Genomic DNA, 26881 nt, shown 5'->3' with positions numbered 1-26881 from the left:
CAATTAATGTAATAAGATTAATGAAAACTCATGAAGTTGGTTTTGTCGACAGTTTCATTGACAAAGCCAAACACTCATTTATCAATAAGCGTAATTGAATTACTGAGAAGGCTTTGAATTCAATTCTGTTAACATTAACAGGGTATTTGGGATAATATTTGATTACTGCACATTATGTTTCTATTGACTAACTGTCATGACATAATCGCCAGTTGCAAATTGTCCTGCAGATATCATTTCCAAGAACACTGCAGAAAGAAAATACTATTTTATGTCAAAATAATTAATACTTCTCCATGATAAAACAATTACAACAGTAGAATAGCTAAAGCTGGTTGTCGCACTGCCAATACCCCAAATCTGTCAAAGCAACCTGCTTATCATGGGAGTGAGTGAGTGAGTGAGTGAGTGAGTGAGTGAGTGAGTGGGGTTGGGTTTAACGCCGCTTTTAACAGTGTTCCAGTTATATCGCGGCGTGTCAGCTTAATGTGGGAGGAAAGCCCGAAGTGATGCAGGTCTCAGACGTTTACCACTTTGGTGAAACCCACGAGCACGGGTATGGTGCTGACAAACCTAGAAACATAATCGGGGCGAATCGGGATTCGAACCCACAATCATAGGTTTCTGGCGTGCCCAAGGGAAGCAACTCTGCACAGCGAATCACAGCGCCTTAGACGACTGGGCCACCCGTGCCCCCTATCATGGGAATGAGTGTGACAGGAAGAACTCATCATTCAGTGACATCAAGCTCAGACCCCATGTCAAGATTTCAATAAATTTGAATTGAACAAAAATCAACTATGCACAACCTGAAATAAAATGTAATCTGCTTCAAATATTTCATCATGTTTTGAATTCCAATATTTTAACTTCAATGATAAAATATCCCAATTTGTTGTGCACTGTGATAAAATTATAAAATTTGGTAAAAAGACATGTCATTAGTCCTAAAATCCTAATACAAAAGAGAACTTTTAGCTTTTCTTGTTGACTGAAATATTTATCTCATCATGTGCCCTGGAAAGGTTGACACTTTCATGAGTGGTGCATCCCTATGAATTTACAACTGGTGGAAGGATACCTTAAAACAAATATTTGACACCCGTGACTTGACAAACCACGAACAAATCAAAGCATAGTGTTCATTATGATGGTATATTCTATATGGTCACTGGGATGATTGTGGCTTCCAAGTAGTAGGTCTATAAAGGGTTAAGCTTGTTATGTGATATCAAGCAATCAATTGTGCTTTCCTGGCACTGACAGACAATTGGCCAGGGCATGTCAGTAGCTGCTTTCGAGGCATACTGTAGGCTTCGTATCAGTTGTCAGGAAGCAGTCTCAAGTCAACCACCATCAGTCATATAAATGTTGTGCCCAATTCTATAATACTCTTATACTTTTTTAGAAACTATGTCTGAATGCCAATCTATCTACTAGTGTGTTGTAGAACATGTGGTTTTGAAAATTGAACAACCCAAGAAATTGTTTAAAAACATTGTCATGTGTCAATAATATTTATTTATTCCAATGCCCAAATTATCATCCTTACACAAAATTATATTTCACATGTTAAATATTAATTAAAAGAGTTGTTACTTGTAAATGGCTATCAGCTTTCAAATATCATGCACAAATCACATTTAACAATCTACTTATTTTTCCATAAAAATAACAACAACACACGTGGCTGAACAGACAATACAGATCCCAACTTCTGCAACATGCCGGATGACAAAGGGGCTCAAATTAGGTATAAACCATCACAGCACATGCTATTCCCATGATACTGTCTGCATAATAAACTTGTTTGGATTCATCTAAATGAGACTGCATGCATGGCGTCAAGATAAGCCCCCTGGTTCATGCACAAGACAGAACAAGCCAGAGATGCTTGTATCGGAGCCGATCAAACTAACATCTGCCCACTCATCAGTCTGTTGCTTCATTTCATTGCATGGTCAATTGCTGTGCTTAAGCTGTCCCATCGGACTCTCGCTGCTTCCTTCACATATCCCTGTGCTTCTTGGACGGTAATTAATTGTAAATTTCCATCCACATCTCATTCTCTTGAGACTTGAATTAGTCCTTATTATTTATCTAGACAGCATCCTATCAATGTTATACATAACGTTTTACTTTTCGATTATGCAATAGGCAGAAGCGGACTTCAGAAATAGTTTGACGCCTATAACCAGCCAAACGTATGCAAAGATTCACAATATTTCACTTCTCTGCCCACAGAAACAATGAACATAATCAGCATATATGTAGATTATGTTCAAAGTCCGTTGGCAAAGGTTTGTATTCAATCATATTTTCAGCTATAAATAGGAAAAGTGTCTGTTTGAGAAGTTAAAATGGTTTCATCAAGTTTATAGTACAAGGTGGTCTACTTAATAGGACAGGACAGCATGACATCAATGAAAACTGCCAGTCCATGGGAAGTAATGGAAGACTTAAAGTGCAACTTAAAATCTGAAAAATTGTCAGGCTAAAGACTGCATGGTATTGAAATATGCATCTGGTATGGAGGCCATATTGAAAAAATATATAAAACTATTGGGCAAATTTATGTGTCCACAATGGTGGACAAAAGTATGACAAGCTAGAGGTTCATCATCAGTGTTATCACAGGAACTTAAGAGGGTAAGCATATGTAAATAGCTTTATCAATTTATATTAACCTTCCATTAACTCAGTGTATTGGAGCTTTACAGTTTTGAAAGAAGCTCTTTTGACACTATTGTCTAATATCAACAGTCTTTCATTTAGAAATATGAACAACTTCTTAGATTTTCAATGATCCTGATTAATTAACAAGTTTTCAGAGTATCTCCAAATGTGCAAATGGGTCCTGCTGACAAAACGTGAACCACACTGGTAGAAAGTATATACATTACATCAGATTATTATCAAAACCTACACAGAGCATGTTGATGTTGTTCAAGCAGCAATATTCCAATGACATCAGAGTTTGCACCAGGAAAGCCTGTATCCAACACACAATCATCCAAGAGCCTCACTACCTGGTCCCCATATTAGACAACTCTTAAAACAAGTACATGTATGAGATACTGATGACATGATATCCCACCCCTCAGTAACACCCTGTCATCATATCACCCATCCAAAAACAACCCACAAATGCCTAGACCTCTGTCTTCACATCCCTCCCAACCTGGAACAACCTATTATCACAAAGACAATCTATTATCACATCCCTCCCTACCTGGAACAACCTATCATCACAAAGACAATCTGTTATCACGTCCCTCCCAACCTGGAACAACCTATTATCACAAAGACAATCAGTTATCACATCCCTCCCAACCTGGAACAACCTATCATCACAAAGACAATCAATTATCCCATCCCTCCCAACCTGGAACAACCTATCATCACAAAGACAATCAGTTATAACATCCCTCCCAACCTGGAACAACCTATCATCACAAAGACAATGCCTCGATCTGTGCTTGGCCTGCCGTAAGCCATCACATTACAGGAATAAGTGGCACTTTACACACATAGTAATATAGATATACCAAAAGACTTCAGTAGGAGACAGAGATCATCCATATGAGAGAATAAAACAGTAGATATTTAAGCTACTTTTTGCAGTTTTACAGACGCATTCATCTGAAGACCCCCAGCCTAGACTCTCCACACTGTATACCTATGGGGAATGAGTGAGTGCACCAGCAAATGGGCTAAACTTTCAAATCTCTCAGGAAAGATGCATCTGTGGAGAGATGCAAGATCTCTTGATAAAAGCTAAATGATGAAACAGTTTCTTTAATTCAACAAATTCAAACAAAACAAAATTATATGCTTAAATTTTTCAAACATAGCATTTACATTAAAGGTGTTCAGGCACTTTCCAAGTATAAGATGTTTTTATGCGTTCAAAAAAAAAAATCACATCTAAACCTTTTGTTCAATCAAACAGTATTCAAACATTTAACATTCTGTAGAATATTACAAAGCTGCTCGTTTCAAGAGCAGATATGGCCGGGAAAATTGTTGCATGGATGAACCTGCCCCAAATGCTTAACATGAATTCAAAGACCCATGTTAGGCCACACTTTTAATTTTATGTTTCACAGACTTAATAACAGTTTTTTCACACAAGGTTCGTTGAAATAAATATAAAAATAAATGTCAAATATTTATTTATTTTTGGGAGGCAGGACCATGAAAGGCAAATAAAAAAGGTGTGGCTTTATGTACATGATTGAAATATTTATCGTTTTCAGCCCCTACACATCTACAATGTCATCATAACTCTCTTGCCTTTTGGCCCAAAATCTAAAATACACAAATATACAACCACATCAATGTGTTTAATTTATATCAATACCCAAATTAGTGAAAAGATATGAATGAATGCTGACTTGGAAGAAATAACACAATTTCGTTTTGATTACATGGCATTCTCTTCTACGTGTTACATTATTCTGAAAATACAAACCCGGTTCCCTAGATTGAAGATCACGGGACAGTCAAATCTGTGATTTGTTCAAATTCACTAAAACACAACTAATTCTAACACTAATAATGAACATTAGCTTCTTTTGACAGTATCAATCCCCGATAAAATGTTCCATTGGAAATGTTTCAAAACTATGTCCCTCAATGCTGCCTCCGCAATTCCCCATATCATCCTTAACCAGCTCTGTATACATAAATAACATGACAGCACAGACAGGAAAGTATCTCCCTAGAATTGCGTAATTCTGGCCAATGGCTCGATATTCCCTCTGCTATCTGAAACGATCAGGATGAATATGTATCTTGCAGATATTAAGGCCTTGAAAAATACAATTACAAGCTGAAGGAGGACAAATTCCCAATCCCCTAAGAAAGTAAACTATTTTTCTCACCAGTGTCAGAACATATCAGTTTATCTAAGGGAAATGATATAATAAGAGTGAAGCTGCCTCATAGATGAGGAAAGTAGACTGCCTGTGTGATATCGCAGTGGATGTCCTTGTGTAACAGTCACACTTATTTACACCAACACTGCCTTGCTCACATCTTCCCGAGGCAAAGGAAGTTAACTGACCATAAAAGTCCAGTTTCCACCCTTGATTAACAGAATCAGGTCTGTTATACTGTGCAGGAAGAGAGCTGAATTTATTGTTCATTTCTGCAACATTCATCCAGCTGTGGCAAGCGCTGAAGGAAATCTTTAGTTGCTTTATGCTAAGGTCACTCTAAAGATAAAGATATAACAAATAAGGCCATGATAATCATTAGTTTCATATCCTACTATATCCCACAAAGAAACAAATATGATACATCACATCCAACATTAATATGCACCTTTCTTCTCATGAGTCTATTGATTTTTCTCAATACATAATACTTTTCTGCATACATAACTAGGTATATATACATGAGATATGGCAATAAAGATTCAGAGGTTACAAATAAGGACGGTTCTTTGGGGTGGCTTTAATAAACAATAGAATTTTCTTCTGCATGCTCCATAAAAATGTTTAATCTTGTAATAATTGATCACACTGATCCTGAAGCCTGAAATTAAAATTCAAGGTTTGTTCCATACATCTAAGCCCCAACCCCAAAGTCTGCCCTCAATACCTACATGAGTTGAAACTGCTTTCTTTCTAACAGATGCAGTCTTTTCAAAATTCTGCACCTTTAATATACTCAGACAATTATTTCCTTAATTGCTCCAGAGTTCTACAATGTATTTACTCCTGCTGGCTAGGACCACGTAAACCAGAGTTCTACAATGTATTTACTGCTGCTGGCTAGGACCACGTAAACCAGAGTTCTACAATGTATTTACTCCTGCTGGCTAGGACCATGTAAACCAGAGTTCTACAATGTATTTACTGCTGCTGGCTAGGACCACGTAAACCAGAGTTCTACAATGTATTTACTGCTGCTGGCTAGGACCACGTAAACCAGAGTTCTACAATGTATTTACTCCTGCTGGCTAGGACCACGTAAACCAGAGTTCTACAATGTATTTACTGCTGCTGGCTAGGACCATGTAAACCAGAGTTCTACAATGTATTTACTCCTGCTGGCTAGGACCATGTAAACCAGAGTTCTACAATGTATTTACTCCTGCTGGCTAGGACCACGTAAACCAGAGTTCTACAATGTATTTACTCCTGCTGGCTAGGACCACGTAAACCAGAGTTCTACAATGTATTTACTCCTGCTGGCTAGGACCACGTAAACCAGAGTTCTACAATGTATTTACTCCTGCTGGCTAGGACCACGTAAACCAGAGTTCTACAATGTATTTACTCCTGCTGGCTAGGACCACGTAAACCAGAGTTCTACAATGTATTTACTCCTGCTGGCTAGGACCACGTAAACCAGAGTTCTACAATGTATTTACTCCTGCTGGCTAGGACCATGTAAACCAGAGTTCTACAATGTATTTACTGCTGCTGGCTAGGACCATGTAAACCAGAGTTCTACAATGTATTTACTGCTGCTGGCTAGGACCATGTAAACCAGAGTTCTACAATGTATTTACTGCTGCTGGCTAGGACCACGTAAACCAGAGTTCTACAATGTATTTACTGCTGCTGGCTAGGACCATGTAAACCAGAGTTCTACAATGTATTTACTCCTGCTGGCTAGAACCATGTAAACCAGAGTTCTACAATGTATTTACTGCTGCTGGCTAGGACCATGTAAACCAGAGTTCTACAATGTATTTACTCCTGCTGGCTAGAACCATGTAAACCAGAGTTCTACAATGTATTTACTGCTGCTGGCTAGGACCATGTAAACCAGAGTTCTACAATGTATTTACTGCTGCTGGCTAGGACCATGTAAACCAGAGTTCTACAATGTATTTACTCCTGCTGGCTAGGACCATGTAAACCAGAGTTCTACAATGTATTTACTGCTGCTGGCTAGGACCACTTAAACCAGAGTTCTACAATGTATTTACTGCTGCTGGCTAGAACCATGTAAACCAGAGTTCTACAATGTATTTACTCCTGCTGGCTAGGACCATGTAAACCAGAGTTCTACAATGTATTTACTGCTGCTGGCTAGGACCATGTAAACCAGAGTCCTACAAAGTATTTACTCCTGCGGGCTAGAACCATGTAAACCAGAGTTCTACAATGTATTTACTGCTGCTGGCTAGGACCATGTAAACCAGAGTTCTACAATGTATTTACTCCTGCTGGCTAGGACCACGTAAACCAGAGTTCTACAATGTATTTACTACTGCTGGCTAGGACCACTTAAACCAGAGTTCTACAATGTATTTACTCCTGCTGGCTAGGACCACGTAAACCAGAGTTCTACAATGTATTTACTGCTGCTGGCTAGGACCACGTAAACCAGAGTTCTACAATGTATTTACTGCTGCTGGCTAGAACCATGTAAACCAGAGTTCTACAATGTATTTACTGCTGCTGGCTAGGACCATGTAAACCAGAGTTCTACAATGTATTTACTCCTGCTGGCTAGGACCATGTAAACCAGAGTTCTACAATGTATTTACTGCTGCTGGCTAGAACCACGTAAACCAGAGTTCTACAATGTATTTACTGCTGCTGGCTAGGACCATGTAAACCAGAGTTCTACAATGTATTTACTCCTGCTGGCTAGGACCACGTAAACCAGAGTTCTACAATGTATTTACTGCTGCTGGCTAGAACCATGTAAACCAGAGTTCTACAATGTATTTACTGCTGCTGGCTAGGACCATGTAAACCAGAGTTCTACAATGTATTTACTGCTGCTGGCTAGGACCACGTAAACCAGAGTTCTACAATGTATTTACTGCTGCTGGCTAGGACCACGTAAACCAGAGTTCTACAATGTATTTACTCCTGCTGGCTAGGACCACGTAAACCAGAGTTCTACAATGTATTTACTGCTGCTGGCTAGGACCATGTAAACCAGAGTTCTACAATGTATTTACTCCTGCTGGCTAGGACCATGTAAACCAGAGTTCTACAATGTATTTACTCCTGCTGGCTAGGACCACGTAAACCAGAGTTCTACAATGTATTTACTCCTGCTGGCTAGGACCACGTAAACCAGAGTTCTACAATGTATTTACTCCTGCTGGCTAGGACCACGTAAACCAGAGTTCTACAATGTATTTACTCCTGCTGGCTAGGACCACGTAAACCAGAGTTCTACAATGTATTTACTCCTGCTGGCTAGGACCACGTAAACCAGAGTTCTACAATGTATTTACTCCTGCTGGCTAGGACCACGTAAACCAGAGTTCTACAATGTATTTACTCCTGCTGGCTAGGACCATGTAAACCAGAGTTCTACAATGTATTTACTGCTGCTGGCTAGGACCATGTAAACCAGAGTTCTACAATGTATTTACTGCTGCTGGCTAGGACCATGTAAACCAGAGTTCTACAATGTATTTACTGCTGCTGGCTAGGACCACGTAAACCAGAGTTCTACAATGTATTTACTGCTGCTGGCTAGGACCATGTAAACCAGAGTTCTACAATGTATTTACTCCTGCTGGCTAGAACCATGTAAACCAGAGTTCTACAATGTATTTACTGCTGCTGGCTAGGACCATGTAAACCAGAGTTCTACAATGTATTTACTCCTGCTGGCTAGAACCATGTAAACCAGAGTTCTACAATGTATTTACTGCTGCTGGCTAGGACCATGTAAACCAGAGTTCTACAATGTATTTACTGCTGCTGGCTAGGACCATGTAAACCAGAGTTCTACAATGTATTTACTCCTGCTGGCTGGGACCATGTAAACCAGAGTTCTACAATGTATTTACTCCTGCTGGCTAGGACCACTTAAACCAGAGTTCTACAATGTATTTACTGCTGCTGGCTAGAACCATGTAAACCAGAGTTCTACAATGTATTTACTCCTGCTGGCTAGGACCATGTAAACCAGAGTTCTACAATGTATTTACTGCTGCTGGCTAGGACCATGTAAACCAGAGTCCTACAAAGTATTTACTCCTGCGGGCTAGAACCATGTAAACCAGAGTTCTACAATGTATTTACTGCTGCTGGCTAGGACCATGTAAACCAGAGTTCTACAATGTATTTACTCCTGCTGGCTAGGACCACGTAAACCAGAGTTCTACAATGTATTTACTACTGCTGGCTAGGACCACTTAAACCAGAGTTCTACAATGTATTTACTCCTGCTGGCTAGGACCACGTAAACCAGAGTTCTACAATGTATTTACTGCTGCTGGCTAGGACCACGTAAACCAGAGTTCTACAATGTATTTACTCCTGCTGGCTAGAACCATGTAAACCAGAGTTCTACAATGTATTTACTGCTGCTGGCTAGGACCATGTAAACCAGAGTTCTACAATGTATTTACTCCTGCTGGCTAGGACCATGTAAACCAGAGTTCTACAATGTATTTACTGCTGCTGGCTAGAACCACGTAAACCAGAGTTCTACAATGTATTTACTGCTGCTGGCTAGGACCATGTAAACCAGAGTTCTACAATGTATTTACTCCTGCTGGCTAGGACCACGTAAACCAGAGTTCTACAATGTATTTACTGCTGCTGGCTAGAACCATGTAAACCAGAGTTCTACAATGTATTTACTGCTGCTGGCTAGGACCATGTAAACCAGAGTTCTACAATGTATTTACTGCTGCTGGCTAGGACCATGTAAACCAGAGTTCTACAATGTATTTACTGCTGCTGGCTAGGACCATGTAAACCAGAGTTCTACAATGTATTTACTGCTGCTGGCTAGGACCATGTAAACCAGAGTTCTACAATGTATTTACTGCTGCTGGCTAGGACCACGTAAACCAGAGTTCTACAATGTATTTACTCCTGCTGGCTAGGACCATGTAAACCAGAGTTCTACAATGTATTTACTGCTGCTGGCTAGGACCATGTAAACCAGAGTCCTACAAAGTATTTACTCCTGCGGGCTAGAACCATGTAAACCAGAGTTCTACAATGTATTTACTGCTGCTGGCTAGGACCATGTAAACCAGAGTTCTACAATGTATTTACTCCTGCTGGCTAGGACCACGTAAACCAGAGTTCTACAATGTATTTACTGCTGCTGGCTAGGACCACGTAAACCAGAGTTCTACAATGTATTTACTGCTGCTGGCTAGAACCATGTAAACCAGAGTTCTACAATGTATTTACTGCTGCTGGCTAGGACCATGTAAACCAGAGTTCTACAATGTATTTACTCCTGCTGGCTAGGACCATGTAAACCAGAGTTCTACAATGTATTTACTGCTGCTGGCTAGAACCACGTAAACCAGAGTTCTACAATGTATTTACTGCTGCTGGCTAGGACCATGTAAACCAGAGTTCTACAATGTATTTACTCCTGCTGGCTAGGACCACGTAAACCAGAGTTCTACAATGTATTTACTGCTGCTTGCTAGAACCATGTAAACCAGAGTTCTACAATGTATTTACTGCTGCTGGCTAGGACCATGTAAACCAGAGTTCTACAATGTATTTACTGCTGCTGGCTAGGACCATGTAAACCAGAGTTCTACAATGTATTTACTGCTGCTGGCTAGGACCATGTAAACCAGAGTTCTACAATGTATTTACTGCTGCTGGCTAGGACCATGTAAACCAGAGTTCTACAATGTATTTACTCCTGCTGGCTAGGACCACGTAAACCAGAGTTCTACAATGTATTTACTGCTGCTGGCTAGGACCATGTAAACCAGAGTTCTACAATGTATTTACTCCTGCTGGCTAGAACCATGTAAACCAGAGTTCTACAATGTATTTACTGCTGCTGGCTAGGACCATGTAAACCAGAGTTCTACAATGTATTTACTCCTGCTGGCTAGGACCATGTAAACCAGAGTTCTACAATGTATTTACTGCTGCTGGCTAGGACCATGTAAACCAGAGTTCTACAATGTATTTACTGCTGCTGGCTAGGACCATGTAAACCAGAGTTCTACAATGTATTTACTCCTGCTGGCTAGAACCATGTAAACCAGAGTTCTACAATGTATTTACTGCTGCTGGCTAGGACCATGTAAACCAGAGTTCTACAATGTATTTACTCCTGCTGGCTAGGACCATGTAAACCAGAGTTCTACAATGTATTTACTGCTGCTGGCTAGGACCATGTAAACCAGAGTTCTACAATGTATTTACTCCTGCTGGCTAGGACCACGTAAACCAGAGTTCTACAATGTATTTACTCCTGCTGGCTAGGACCACTTAAACCAGAGTTCTACAATGTATTTACTGCTGCTGGCTAGAACCATGTAAACCAGAGTTCTACAATGTATTTACTCCTGCTGGCTAGGACCATGTAAACCAGAGTTCTACAATGTATTTACTGCTGCTGGCTAGGACCATGTAAACCAGAGTTCTACAATGTATTTACTCCTGCTGGCTAGAACCATGTAAACCAGAGTTCTACAATGTATTTACTGCTGCTGGCTAGGACCATGTAAACCAGAGTTCTACAATGTATTTACTCCTGCTGGCTAGGACCACGTAAACCAGAGTTCTACAATGTATTTACTGCTGCTGGCTAGGACCATGTAAACCAGAGTTCTACAATGTATTTACTCCTGCTGGCTAGGACCATGTAAACCAGAGTTCTACAATGTATTTACTGCTGCTGGCTAGGACCATGTAAACCAGAGTTCTACAATGTATTTACTGCTGCTGGCTAGGACCACTTAAACCAGAGTTCTACAATGTATTTACTCCTGCTGGCTAGGACCATGTAAACCAGAGTTCTACAATGTATTTACTGCTGCTGGCTAGGACCATGTAAACCAGAGTTCTACAATGTATTTACTCCTGCTGGCTAGGACCACGTAAACCAGAGTTCTACAATGTATTTACTGCTGCTGGCTAGAACCATGTAAACCAGAGTTCTACAATGTATTTACTGCTGCTGGCTAGGACCATGTAAACCAGAGTTCTACAATGTATTTACTCCTGCTGGCTAGGACCATGTAAACCAGAGTTCTACAATGTATTTACTGCTGCTGGCTAGAACCACGTAAACCAGAGTTCTACAATGTATTTACTGCTGCTGGCTAGGACCATGTAAACCAGAGTTCTACAATGTATTTACTCCTGCTGGCTAGGACCACGTAAACCAGAGTTCTACAATGTATTTACACCTGCTGGCTAGAACCATGTAAACCAGAGTTCTACAATGTATTTACTCCTGCTGGCTAGGACCATGTAAACCAGAGTTCTACAATGTATTTACTCCTGCTGGCTAGGACCATGTAAACCAGAGTTCTACAATGTATTTACTGCTGCTGGCTAGGACCATGTAAACCAGAGTTCTACAATGTATTTACTGCTGCTGGCTAGGACCATGTAAACCAGAGTTCTACAATGTATTTACTGCTGCTGGCTAGGACCATGTAAACCAGAGTTCTACAATGTATTTACTCCTGCTGGCTAGGACCACGTAAACCAGAGTTCTACAATGTATTTACTGCTGCTGGCTAGAACCATGTAAACCAGAGTTCTACAATGTATTTACTCCTGCTGGCTAGAACCATGTAAACCAGAGTTCTACAATGTATTTACTGCTGCTGGCTAGGACCACGTAAACCAGAGTTCTACAATGTATTTACTCCTGCTGGCTAGGACCATGAAAGCTAGTGGAATTAAGTCATGAGTGAGGGAGATTGGTTTAACAACAAGTTAGTTCCTGAGCTACTCGAGACTGACCTGGGTATGACAACAGGCTTTAGACTGCAGCCTTACAACACACTTCAGCAGACAGACTGCAGCCTCACAACAGACTTCAGCAGACATTCTGCAGCCTCACAACTGACTATAACAGACAGACTGCAGCCTTACAACAGACTGTAGCAGAGAGACTGCAGCCCTACAACAGACTTCAGCAGACAGACTGCAGCCACACAACTCACTTCAGCAGACAGGCTGCAGCCACACAACTCACTTCAGCAGACAGACTGCAGCCACACAACTCACTTCAGCAGACAGACTGCAGCCACACAAATCACTTCAGCAGACAGGCTGCAGCCACACAACAGACTTCAGCAGACAGGCTGCAGCCCCACAACTCACTTCAGCAGACAGACTGCAGCCTCACAACAGACTGTAGCAGACAGACTGCAGCCACACAACTCACTTCAGCAGACAGACCACAGCCTTACAACAGACTGTAGCAGAGAGACTGCAGCCTCACAACTCACTTCAACAGATCTAGAGGCTGCAACCTCACAACAGATTATAGCAGACAGAATGCAGCCTCACAACAGACAGACTGCAGCCCTACAACAGACTATAGCAGAGAGAGTACAGCCACACAACAGACTGTAGCAGAGAGACTGCAGCCACACAACTCACTTCAGCAGGCATACTGCAGCCTCACAACAGACTATAGCAGGCATACTGCAGCCACACAACTCACTTCAGCAGGCATAGTGCAGCCTCACAACAGACTGTAGCAGACAGACTGCAGCCACACAACTCACTTCAGCAGACAGACCACAGCCTTACAACAGACTGTAGCAGAGAGACTGCAGCCTCACAACTCACTTCAACAGATCTAGAGACTGCAACCTCACAACAGACTATAGCAGACAGACTGCAGCCTCACAACAGACAGACTGCAGCCCTACAACAGACTATAGCAGAGAGAGTACAGCCACACAACAGACTGTAGCAGAGAGACTGCAGCCACACAACTCACTTCAGCAGGCATAGTGCAGCCTCACAACAGACTATAGCAGACAGACTGCAGCCTCACAACAGACTATAGCAGACTGTCTGCAGCCTTACAACAGACTATCGCAGACAGACTGCAGCCACACATCTCACTTCAGCAGACAGACTGCAGCCTCACAACAGACAGACTGCAGTCTTTCTCCAATTCAAGCACTTGTGATGGGTATTGGCCTGACTTTTGTGTTGCAATTTATTCTGCAGTTCTTTCATCTGTAATTTGTTATGAACCAGCATATCAAAAAGTGTCGTTCCCCCTGCATATATCACTAGCGAGTAAAAGCGTCTGCATACTGGTATCTGCAATTTTCTGATAAGACTTCTCCCGCACATTTTTGACCTGTCATTTATGTAAACTTTGGCAACAAGATGAAAATTTTCATGATTTTGAAACTCAAAATACCGATATTTTCAAAACATACTGTGATACATATTCTTTAGCATTTCAGATTGTGGTATATCAGTAATAACCAGCACCTCTAACAAGCACAATCAAAGCTTACTTTAGGTTGTTCAATAATTCCACCTTTGATGAATCTTGTGTCTTCTTAATGTCAAACACCACATCCTGGCTTCAGATGTTTGTGAAAGACATATTGTTCCTGTTAAAGATCCACGATGCACTGTGTTGTCACAAGCTCAATTATTCAAGTACTACTTATTTCATATCATGCATCCTTTTCATGTGACAGAAACAACTGGCGATCAATTTTAGATCGGGATTTCTCAATTGCACAAGTGTTTTATGATCATCAATAACACACTAATGGATGTCAGTGTTGTTTTGGTTTTTTTGAAGAATGATAGAAAACAGTTCCTTCATTCTCTCTCTCACTCCCCTCATCCCTCCCTCTCACGCCCACACATCTCATCCACACCAGGCACCTGCTGTCAGGTCTGTGCCACACTCAGCAATTAACATCAGATCTGGGCAGTACCAAGACCTGATGGTGGCTACTTGGGCTTGCCCATAACTGATGACAGTTGCTTGTTGTCTGGTGTGGCCATCTGGGTTACACCAAGCAACTGCCATGAGGACTACACCAAGCAACTGCCATCAGGTCTTGGCTACACCAAGCAACTGACATCAGGTATTGGCTACACATAGAAACTGACATCAGGTATTGGCTACACCAAGCAACTGCCATCAGGTCTTGGCTACACTAAGAAACTGCCATCAGGTCTTGGCTACACATAGAAACTGACATCAGGTCTTGGCTACACATAGAAACTGCCATCAGGTATTGGCTACACCAAGCAACTGCCATCAGGTCTTGGCTTCACTAAGAAACTGCCATCAGGGCTTGGCTACATCAAGCAACTGCCATCAGGTCTTGGCTACACTAAAAACTGCCATCAGGTCTTGGCTTCACTAAGAAACTGCCATCAGGTCTTGGCTACATCAAGCAACTGCCATCAGGTCTTGGCTACATCAAGCAACTGACATCAGGTCTTGGCTACACCAAGCAACTGCCATCAGGTCTTGGCTACACCAAGCAACTGACATCAGGTCTTGGCTTCACTAAGAAACTGCCATCAGGGCCATTAAAAAGGCCATTATCTGCAGTGACAAGTGTCACCCAATCCTCATTTGGTTGTCTGTAACAAGCATTCAGTCATGGTGACTGACATATACATAGTTATTGCACAGTGGATTATAATTCTACAAAATAAAGAGGCTTTTTTCCAATGAGACTTAATATACTCTGGATCTAGATTTACAGCATGTTTATAGCATACTAAAACCAGACCATCCACCTGTACCAGGTGATAGTTTTTGTCACTCTTAAATTTCAAATGAAGCACATGTATCAAGTGGCTGAAGTTTATGCCTGCATCGGATGACACAACATAGGTGTTTGTTTATTAGGCTATGTTCTATTTTCTTGAAAATGAAGCTCCACACTGCCTTATATAAAATATTCCATCACTGTTCACTGCAGTTCTCCGACATCAACACAACTCTCGTGATTATTAACATATCTTGACCAGATTCAGACACTATTTAACAGTGACAGACATTTCAAGCCATGATGAACAACTTACCAGCTTCCTTTTGCAACATTGGAATGGAACATAGAGAAACTTTGCAATTTCCTTCACGCCTTCCTTCACGTTGGTCGAAATGGACGAAATGCTGGAAGCTGCCATGTTCTTTAGGCTATAGCCACTTGCATCCGTGTGAATGTCACTGTACGACATTTTACTAATCCCTTGAAACAACTATTTACAAGAATCACACAATTAACATCAATACATACTATCCAACATTTGTCAGGGTGTTAACTGAGGAACTAGACTGACATATACATAGTTATTGCACAGTGGCACAGCAATAAACCTGCGTCGATTTCACATACATCCCACCATCCTTGAGAAAGCAGCACAAACTGTGTAACATTATTGTAGATATTCAGCTGATATTACACTATAAGCGAGGCATTATGTATAAGAAGAAAGTTCAATCCTTGCCGCCTCTCATCACTTTTGTCAGCTGCAAGCAAGCAATAGGAGTCCAGAAGAAACCACACAGGCTACTCAGTACTTGCATACAAAGCTGCAAGTTCAAGTGCTTTATCATACATAACAGTCATTTATTATCGAGCGTAGATTTTGCTGAGTTGGCCACTATGGGATCCATTTTCACAACTGTTTGACATTTATGTCTATATACAATCATCCTGCATCCCATTAGCTCAGTCCCAAGCCGTCATTGGTGTCCATCTATAAAGCCAGAATCCAAGGCTGGACAATTGTGAGAATATCGCTTGTATTTGTTGATGCAGTCCTTCACCTCTTTCGCCTCCTCGGACGTTATCGACGCCAAAGTTGGACAAAACTCGTACCGTTTCTAACAAGCCATCCTGGGGTAATACGCCCGCTTGTAGTTTGCTAATCAATAATCATTGGCACTCAAAATGATGGGTACAGCTTTGTTATATAACCCTGACACTGCCAAGTATATGGACTGCAGAGATCATGGAATAAAATTATGGTGCTGTTTAAATAAAAACAACTTGCTCCCTAGTATGGATTCCCTGCTGTCAAAGACAAAAGACTTATCAATGAGGTCAGCAGGATATGACTTGGTGTAATTTGTCTGTGGCTAAAGCATAATCTGTGGCTATCAAGGAATCAGCCCTACAGCTGCACTTCCTCAATATTTACTCAAGCCACTGTTCCTCAAGCAGAGTGAAACAACTGGTCCAAATATTGGTTTTATTTGTAAGATTTAATTTGCTGATGGAGATTTTTAATTGCCTAATTTGATAAATGCAAATAATTATTAGATTATGGCATTAATATAATTTGTTGAAATACAATTGTATCAACAGATGCTACTGTCGGTTTTAAGTTCAGAAGAATAGTTTTTCTATTTGGTGTCAGGTAATTGAATTGTTTTTGTGTTTGCTAAATTGCAATACAGTCATGTAGTTCTAAATAGCCACATTTTAGAATGACTGGTACATGGCAATATGCAGCTAGTTATTTCATTACAGTCCTTAAATATTATACTACTATTATACTATTACATATGTCTATATGTCATTGTCTAAAGATATTACAACAAATACAAGATTAGTTGAAAAGATAAATCATCCAAGATTAATAACATTCTTTATCTTCTCTCCATTCTATTGACATACAACTTTAAACCATACAGTAAATATGTCCTGACAACTGAGTGTTCAGTGTGTCTTGGACTCAAGGTGACCACTGTTGCCATATGTTAACCCTCTCAATTCCATACCCACATGCCTCAGTGTGTGTCTTGGATTCGGGGTGACCACCAGACCAATATGTTAAAGGGGCACTGATCTAACGCAATTCCCCGGACTGGTTGTTGCCTTTGTTATTGTTTTTTCCCCCCGTGAGTACCCGGATGATACGCAACGCAACTGAGCGTGACCAGAGACTGGGCTACCGTCTGCAAGGACAGCTAAATAAACTTGGAGGCTGGAGGCAATTTTTGTTTTACGCATTTTTGCATAAACACTGATTGGTTAACTGTGATCTATAAAGATTTCGACAAAGGGCGCATGTTAATTCATTTCTTCAGCCTAAACAAACAGACAAAAAGAACAGCGGAGCTCATCGGATGTCGTCATTTGGAAATACCCCAGATGGTTATAGTTTAATACTAAAAAAAGTATCCATGCAAGGAAGCATTTTCGGATTTCGGCTTGCGTCGATAATACGATTACTACTCCCTTGTTGTCATCCACGTTTTCTCGTATAATCCCTACACTTGTGTATTTGTCGTCATTCACTTGGTGCTCAGTTATTGAATTTATTACAGGTACAATTAGTGGTAGCGCCACTTAGATTACCTGACAAAAGTTCTCATTTGGCATTTATTGTGTCTGGGGTAATTATTCAATCTAAGTCCAGGTTTGAAGTGAGTTGAAATGTGTGTTATGTAATATGCACGTGGCAGCCCAGCAAGAGATGAATGATCAGTTGATTTATTTTTTTTGTAAATCAACGGATCGTTCCTAGTCATCAAAGGATTAACAGAAAATACGTTGATTGATTAATCACTGTTATCTTGCACAGTGGATATGTCAAGAGTGAGTGTTTACATGTCTAGGTTTACTAAAACAAAGGGAATACACTCATATCATGGCGTGAAGTGCCGATGTAAAAACAACATACTTTGTTCAAAGGGTTAACTGATAATACGTTGATTGATTGATCATTGTTATCTATCACTCAATGGATTTTTTAGGAACCGTGGACGTTAGTTGTCACGTGCGCTTTCTCAGCCGTCCATTGAGACTTCACACCTATGTAAAACACCTGAAACAATCCAAGTGATCAGTTGAGAAACGATGTTTGGAATTCGTTATCATAATAATACAGATGGAAACGTTTTTCAGTCACTTTGTAAAATAACTGAATATTTAGACGTTTAATAAATTTGTTACACATTTGACAGTATAAAAAATATACACACTATAAAAAAAGCAATGCTCAGGTGAAATATTTACTTTGTGTTGCAAGTCAAAATAGTGTAAACGAAAATCGCCAAATTACCAAGCAAGTGACTTATCAAAACTTCGTCACCATTACCGATGCTACCCACAAAGATACCTACATTTCCTTTTTATCTCGAAAACTGTATTTCATTTTGTTGATCAATGTGACCATACGCCCTTATTACTACCCATAAAAGTGACTAATGCGCTTACGAATGGTACAGCAGAGGTCGCGAACTAGTCTAGATTTCTGCTATACATCCGGGTACTCACTGGGAAAAAACAATAACAAAGGCAACAACCAGTCCCGGGGGGAATTGCGTTAGATCAGTGCCCCTTTAACCCTCTCAATTTCATACCCATTAGGTTAATGTGTGTGTCTTGGATTCGGGGTGACCACCAGACCAATATGTTAACCCTCTCAATTTCATACCCACAAGGCTCAGTGTATCTTGAACTCAAGGTGGACACCAGACCACTGTTGCAAAATGTCAGCTAGACTACGGTAGGTTTTTGATGCACTGAAAAACAGAAAATAATGATTGTAATATTTTGGGATGACCCTCCTCATGTCCTTGTACATTTTTTCATGACCCTCCATGAAAAGACAAAATGCAAAAGCACTTTATATTTATTATGACTCTTACCTGGAGACTGTCTCACCATTTCACCTGATGGAATCCACTGGATAGCCTGTTTAAGTTCCCTATTAATCACAATTTACAATCTATCTCAAGGTGGGATCGTACATCATAACATACTTGGCTGATTGATCACATTACAGTAAGCAGATAACAGTTTTTGTTATTTTAGCTTTGCCTGAAGTAGACTATCACCATTCAATAAGAAAAGAACACTAACATTCATTTGAATGATTTGGTGAATTTTACTGATCATAATGAAGCAACAGGGTATATATTACAATATTTCTCAAGTTGGGATCCTACATTATAACATCCTTGGCTGATTGATCACATTAGAGTAAGCAGATAACAGTTTTTGTTATTTTAGCTTTGCCTGAAGTAGACTATCACCATTCAATAAGAAAAGAACACTAACATTCATTTGAATGATTTGGTAAATTTTACTTATCATAATGAAGCAACAGGGTATTTATAACTATCAACAAGATACAGCTAAAAGATGGAATTTTGAAATGGTCTCCAATACAAAAAGATCCACCCAAGCTGCTCCATCTTAGATGTCTTCGAGGGTCCGTTCTGTTCCAGGTTCCTCATGGAAATCATGAATAGAGAAGGGCCGAAATGACAGCATACGCATAGGCTGCCAAGCAAGATGCTACACTGACATGTTTGGACATGTTTTTTATCTAAGTTTCCAGATTTAATCAACTTAATGGATTATCCAAAATGTAGTCAAGGCTATACAAATCTGGGATTCTTAAGACATGACTGTGCATGGTTTGAGGCCCTAAGACATTCATCTTCTGAAGAGACAAGTTCTTCTGTTCAGACCCACGCAATCAATACTGCAGAAGAAGCAACAAGTTGAGGGACATAGGAGTATCAGCCGCATCATGTTTACTCTGGGAGAGTGAATCGCATCATATCACTAATCATTGCTCTACTTTCATGTGCATATCTAAATTGCTACAGAAATTGATCTATTTTCAAATATCAACTAAACATTCTGACTAAGATCTCTACTGTTTTATTCTAACTGCATTTTACAGTTGTATTAAGAATTTTTAAAGGATTTTAAATTTTTTTCTTGAAACTTAACTTTTAATAATTACACTGATAATACAAAATTGCACATTTTATGATACAACATTCAATGGCGTAACCCAATGTAACATTACTCAACTAGGTTAAGGCAAACAATTTTGTAATGCTCAGGTTTAAAAGGTTGAATAAATCAGTAGGTTCCTAAACTCAGCATGTAGCATCTAGAGATGTTTCATCATATCCATGTTCATCCTTACTATAAGCGGTAAAGTGGCTAACACTTTGAGGACAAAAGGAGAATCTTTGCAGAAAGTGACCATGTCCTGATCAATACCATCGAGTCTGACCAACTTGGGGGCTCTACATAATGTGATGGACAGTTAGAAGACACATTAATCAAGAATTATTCACCAGGGCCCTATATCCATACAGTCTGGAAGATTCAAGAAGGCAGAACTGGAAGGATCAACAGGACAAGTGGGTACCACTGAAAGATGTAGACTTCTGAATGAGACGGATTCAGTTATCATCTGGGAGGGATTGTGTATTCTGGCAGCAGGGCTTGGTGGCAGACAAAATCCATATACTGGAAACATGAATTTGAGATTTACAAATTCTGACAAGATTTGCTTTCAGTTAAAATATAAAGATTTCTTTATTTCTTTATCGGAAGGGCAGACTAAAGCAGAAAATTAATAAATAATATTGTTCCTACACAAGAAGGGTTAAATCTTGAGGCAGTTGTGGAAACGGGCAACAAGTTACATTACTGATAATTGAATGACCTAGTTGATCTGGGCAAAGTCACTGTGTTCCAAAACTTTCCCCAATCAGACTATTTGCGGAGATTGAAGCTTGCATGGTGTGCTGTTCTAATCCCCGGACTGTTTGTCCAGATGGGCAGCAGTGGCACAGGCGGATCTTGTAGCAAGCATCAGGCATGAATATGACACCTCCAAATCATTTCTGCTGATGAGCCTGGAGCAACGGCAATACATTACCCAGCTGATCTCTGCCCTGCAGGATACAGGGTCAACCGAGGACAGTAACTATTGCCAGATTTCTACATCTCTCTTATGTAACAAGGACTTTTGTTTCCTCACAATAAATGCTGATTTAGCATTCTAGAATGACCATCATTGACCAGCGTGTTTCTGACTTAGATGGCACATTGCTGGATCTGATAAGATTATCACACTATGTACAGAAACTTCTAAAATTCAAATTGGACACCTTTATGAGCATCTGCAAATCTAATTTGCATTGTATTTTTCAAATTATGATAGGATTGAGACAAGGTTAAATTGATTACTTTAATACAAGGGTACCTGCACTCCTCATATAGTGTTTATAACAAAACTGTTTTGTGTTCTGTATTTCTCCATACTTTTACCAACCTTTAAAAAATAAAATTGAAAAGTATAAAATTTAATAACCACTACTTTTTAATTCTTCAAAATATAAACCTTCATAGCTCATCAAAATAGTGTGCTTACCTTTCATTAAACAGCAAGAGCCATGAGACAAGTTTGACAAACATTAACTGAGATGGCTTATTCAGAGAACTTTTTGAAAACAAGGAAAAATATTGAAATGCATTTATCAAGAGAACATGTCCCATGGGGTAGATCACAACATTTAAAAGTGTTTTAAGTCATACACATGATCTTATTACTGGGAAGCTGGAAAAGATAAGTGTCAAAATAAGGCCTACTCCAGTACAGTCTGATACACGTCTGAAAAAAGAATATTGAGTGTAACTGACAAGTTCTGCAATATACTGATACAAATACAAATCATCATATCACAACAAACTTGCATTGGCCATTTGAACAAAATGATTTACAAAGTTATCTGAAACATTTTGAATTTCTTTGAGTGTGTGTTGGAGAAACTAATCTCTTATCCCTAATCTACTCTATTTCTCCATATCAAAAATAATGGAGTCAGCATGTTTCACAGTTAGATAACAAATTTTGCTCTTTATAAAAAATCATCCATTGGGGAAAGATACATTAACTCTTTACATGTCAAAGTTTGAGAAGAAAACAATCCAAAGCAAATTGGCACTGAGGAAACACAAGTGGGCATATATAGACACCAGTCTATTGATCGCTGCTCATGATATGACTACAATAACCACTGCCTTGCACACTCCACATCCAAGGCATGATGAAAAGTTGTTTCTGTAAACACAGTGACCAGGCTCACAGAGTGTGGTCTAGCCTTACTCCAAGGCAGTACTGAAAGATAAGTAGTAATTCTATCCTCCTAATAGGCAAGTCTAGATATGTGGACAGTAAGGATTCCAGTCTCGTATAGGGACGACTTGTTCTTATTATTTACATAATCTAGAAATTATTATTTAAAGTAATAATTACTGCCTTACAGACTTGTGCAAGTCTAAGTGTGGTCCGAATTCAGGCAAATCTGCAACCCGATAGCAATCTCAAGCCTTGTATCTCCAGGGTTACGACAGCCTCACCAGAGACTTCATCCTGGAATAAGGCTTCTCTACCACTCATCTTCCTCCATCATGTACCTCTGTCATCTTCATCAATACTGCAAACACTTGAAACAAATGTGCACAATCTTCCAGCATGGGATATCTTTATCTTTATCTTTAACAAAATCCAGATTCTTTTGGACAATTGTCAGGTATAATGCTCATTATTTCTACAACCTTAATATATATTTCAGATACAAATGATGTATGAATGATTTTTTCACAAGGATTTTTCTTCAGCAATTGCCATTTTATCTGGCTGACTTAGTAAATTGGTTTCCTAAGTGAGGAGTGAGCAGCACACAGCTATATCCTGGCTACCTGTACTACACTACCCATGACACAGGATCAGCTGGAAGTTGGACCTCCCTGGCCAGGATCTGTATCGCAGGCAAATGCTGTGTCTAAAAGTATTCATGCTTAACATAACTTTGTTTGTTTGTTGTTTTATGCCAAACCCAGCAATATTCCAGCTTTATGACGGCAGTCTGTAAATAATCAAGTCTGGACCAGACAATCCAGTGATTAACATCATCAGCATTGATCAACACAATTGGGATTCAAATGCACAATCTTAGGTGTTCGGCATGCACGAGGGATGCACAGCACAGCAAATGGTGGCGGCTAAGACAATTGGGCCACCCGAGAGTGTATGTATGTTGTTTACACATCATAGTCAGAAATACTCTATCATCATTATTATAGTGGTGTGTTAAAAATTAAGTCGATCCATACCATTGGACAAAGTCAGCGAGCCTGACCACCCAATCCTGTTAGTTACCTCTTACAACAAGCATGGGTTGCTGAAGACCTATTCTAACCAGGATCTTTACAGGTTTAACATAACTGTAAGCACCTAGTCCTCTTTGATCACTATTGCAACAATTTCAAAGATATTCCTTGCACATAAGAAATACCCAAATGTGTTTAATCACGCCAAACTACCAGTACTTAGCTTGTACCATACCTTAGTATCAAGATAGGGGAACATGGGCAGGGCTACCCAACCCTACTGTTAGAATGGAAGATCCAAGGTCTTATACATGATACTAAATGAAATGAGAATTTGTATAATAAAACATATTCTGCCACTGTATTGTAGCTCACCTGGTAACATGTTGCTACCACATCTATCACCTGACAAAAACTTCTGTACAAAATCAGCCTGCTAAGATGGCCTCACTATGACTATTTTGACACCAGCAATTTGTTGTGACATAGCCTTGAAAGGATGCAACAGGAGGAGATTCAAACAAACAAACACCAACTTGATATACACATATTCTTCTACACATTGTGGGATGATGGACAAAGCATATCTATATGGACTCTTGTGACTGATGATCAGTGGAACTATTCCAGCAACGCCAGCCTTTGGTGTCTACATTTCACAACTGTTGTGGCACAATCGAGCATGCTCTTTAAACACAGATTTCAAAGATCGTAATTTGATTCTTGTTCAAAAGTTGTTTGATCAAGGTTTCAATATTCAAGGCCTCAGTAAAGCTTTCAGAATGTTTTACGGTAAAAATATCAAGGAAAATTTCAAATATTATGCACCTGTGATTATGTCCGATGCAATTCCCTAGTTTTCTTCTTGTACCATATGTTCCCATATTATCTCAGGTGAATAACTGACTTGCCTTTGCATGTGTTTGAGATGGGTTCCACCAGTGTGGCAGGATATGCTCACCTTTTCACAAAGATCTTGCATCAAACATTATTTGATAGTGATTCATAAACACATGCTTATGAAATAGTTGGAATTGTACAATTGTATAGACTTTGCTTTTTGTAGAGATTTCTTATGATTATGGTGAAATGTATTTTGTCACGTTTATTTACAGCAAAAGCTCATCATTATGTTGTGAATGGGCAAAAAATCCTCATGGTTGAGGTGAGCTTACAATTTACCAGCTCCTTTCTATGGTGTTCCTTGTTTCTACATAAACATAAATATATCTGAAAACAAAATTGCCAGAAATAAAACTTGATTTTTCAGTGGGGAAATAATAGATGTATCAGCTTCTGTTGTGCCCTGTACTGAAAACACCTTTCAGTAATGAGGAAACAAAGACAACTGATTTTATGTCCAGTATCAACAACACTGGCATGAGAGGTCCAGTATCAACAACACTGGCATGAGAGATCCGTGAGACTAACCTGTCTGACTGACAGCATTATTCCCATCATAAATATTGATATTTCTCTGTGTAATTATTGTAATTCAGAGATTACCTTGCTATAAATTACCTGCCTGTAAGGTCCAACACTGGATCATGCTGCCGCACTAAGTGCACCCAACATGATGAATAATTTCTACATGATCCTCATACAAGATAAAATAAGTGATCAGACAGAATTTCATTTATTGATCAGTTTATCATTTTCAGTGAAATACTGCTTCTGGCTGTTACAGCATAAACATACATGTACATGGCACGTTGGGTCCTGTTCCTTGGGACAAGCCTAAAGCTGGCATAACATCTGCACTTACAAAGACCAGAGATAGCTAGCTAGATAGAAAGATAGCTTTGTCATATACTCTGAGAAGGAAAATATCACGGATATCCTCCTCCAGAAAGCTATCATCTTAGAGATTCTGGGTTAGCAAGGGTCTCCATCAGCCTATGCTGGTTGTAGACTTATGGATTGAATGGTCAGGCTTGGTGATTTGGCTGTTTGCATGTCATTGTACCCAGTGGTGTGGATTATTGCTAATAATACCAATCACTGATTGGTTTGGTGCAGAACCAGTTATTGACAGGCCACTGTCATATCTGGAATATTGCTGAGTTCATCACTAAAACAAAAACATAATCAAATCTAGAAAACCATTCCTATGATCTAAATAAAACTTGATAAAACTAACTTACGAGATCTTACTTGAGAATACCAAAGGGTTAAAAATACAGGGGTACATCATATAAACAGACAGATGATTAGTTGAGATAAGAATGAGCATGGTTTTCTGATCACTTAAATTCAGATTTTATGAAATCAGTTATCATTATATCATACATGAATCTCAAAGACAGACACAGAGTAAGATCATACTTGGAGTATTAACCCTCAGGTCAAAACACAGGACAAGTCATGTGGTATACTTCATGTGTGAAGCATTCCAAACCATTGCAGCAGGCAGTTCCTGCATACAGAACCAAGTGCCAGCCAGGCGCACCACTACATTATAAACAGTGTACATGAATTAGCACTGCAATTTCCTGTTCCAAGGAATCAACCATCAAAATAAGAGTTAGGCTTTAGATTAGTAACAGCACATTCCTACATATGAAGGCAAATATCTTTGACAATCTGTACTAATACTTGCATTATTTAAATTCATCATGTGTTGACAAATGAATTGAATTGGGGTTAACGCTGCTTTGAACAATGTTACATTATTTATCAGGGCATGTCAGCTTAATTAATGTGAAAGGTCAGCCTCTGGGATTCTTCCCATGACCAGCAGATCAGCAGATCCTGGTAGGTGAGGGAGGTAACTCTGCACAGCGGCAACAACACTGGGCCACCTATATCCCTTGTAATTAGATAAACAATGTAAAATGAAAACACCTACCTGAGATTTTCCTAGCAGCCACAGAAACATGAAGACAACGGATGACCAGCATGACTTCATCCGCTCTCCCACCGTTCGACAACATGGCATGGTGATTAAGGAGGCCTACAAGAACAATGTAACATGTTATGAGAGCAACTCAAACAGAACACATCTTTGGAAACTATCCTACAATCACAAAGAGATGGGACCCTTGGATGGACTTGGTAGATGCATGTTATCATATCCCAACTGTGCAGATCAATGTTCACTGGATTATCTGGTCCAGACTCCATTCTTTACAGTCTGCTGTCAAAAAGCTGGAATATTGCTAAGTGCGGCATTAAACAAACAAACAAACAAACGTGGGAAGAAATACCAAAGTGATGACCATTGCAGACGTTTACCACTTGGTGAGGACCAAAGAAAAGGGTATGATGCGG

General features: G+C 39.7%; 1 protein-coding gene across 7 annotated transcripts in view; it reads right to left on the bottom strand.

Moving 5' to 3' along the window:
* Positions 1–26564, bottom strand: part of LOC124132148 (tensin-3-like) — a 304124-nt gene extending 277560 nt beyond the window's left edge. For 6 of the 7 annotated variants that reach the window (XM_046495848.2, XM_046495851.2, XM_046495855.2 and 3 more), the window contains exon 1: positions 15753–15923. In XM_046495848.2, the coding sequence (XP_046351804.2) occupies positions 15753–15908 (156 nt within the window). In that variant the 5' untranslated portion in view covers positions 15909–15923. Of the gene's footprint in view, positions 1–15752; positions 15924–26459 lie in introns of those variants that run through there. The other variant, XM_046495852.2, reaches the window with a different exon arrangement.
* Between the last annotated feature and the right edge of the window lie 317 nt (positions 26565–26881).

Source organism: Haliotis rufescens, unplaced genomic scaffold (genome assembly GCF_023055435.1).
Source record: "Haliotis rufescens isolate VD_foot unplaced genomic scaffold, xgHalRufe1.0.p SCAF_4, whole genome shotgun sequence".
In the NCBI taxonomy this organism is placed as follows: domain Eukaryota; kingdom Metazoa; phylum Mollusca; class Gastropoda; order Lepetellida; family Haliotidae; genus Haliotis; species Haliotis rufescens.
This window is presented reverse-complemented; position numbering and strand designations above follow the sequence as displayed.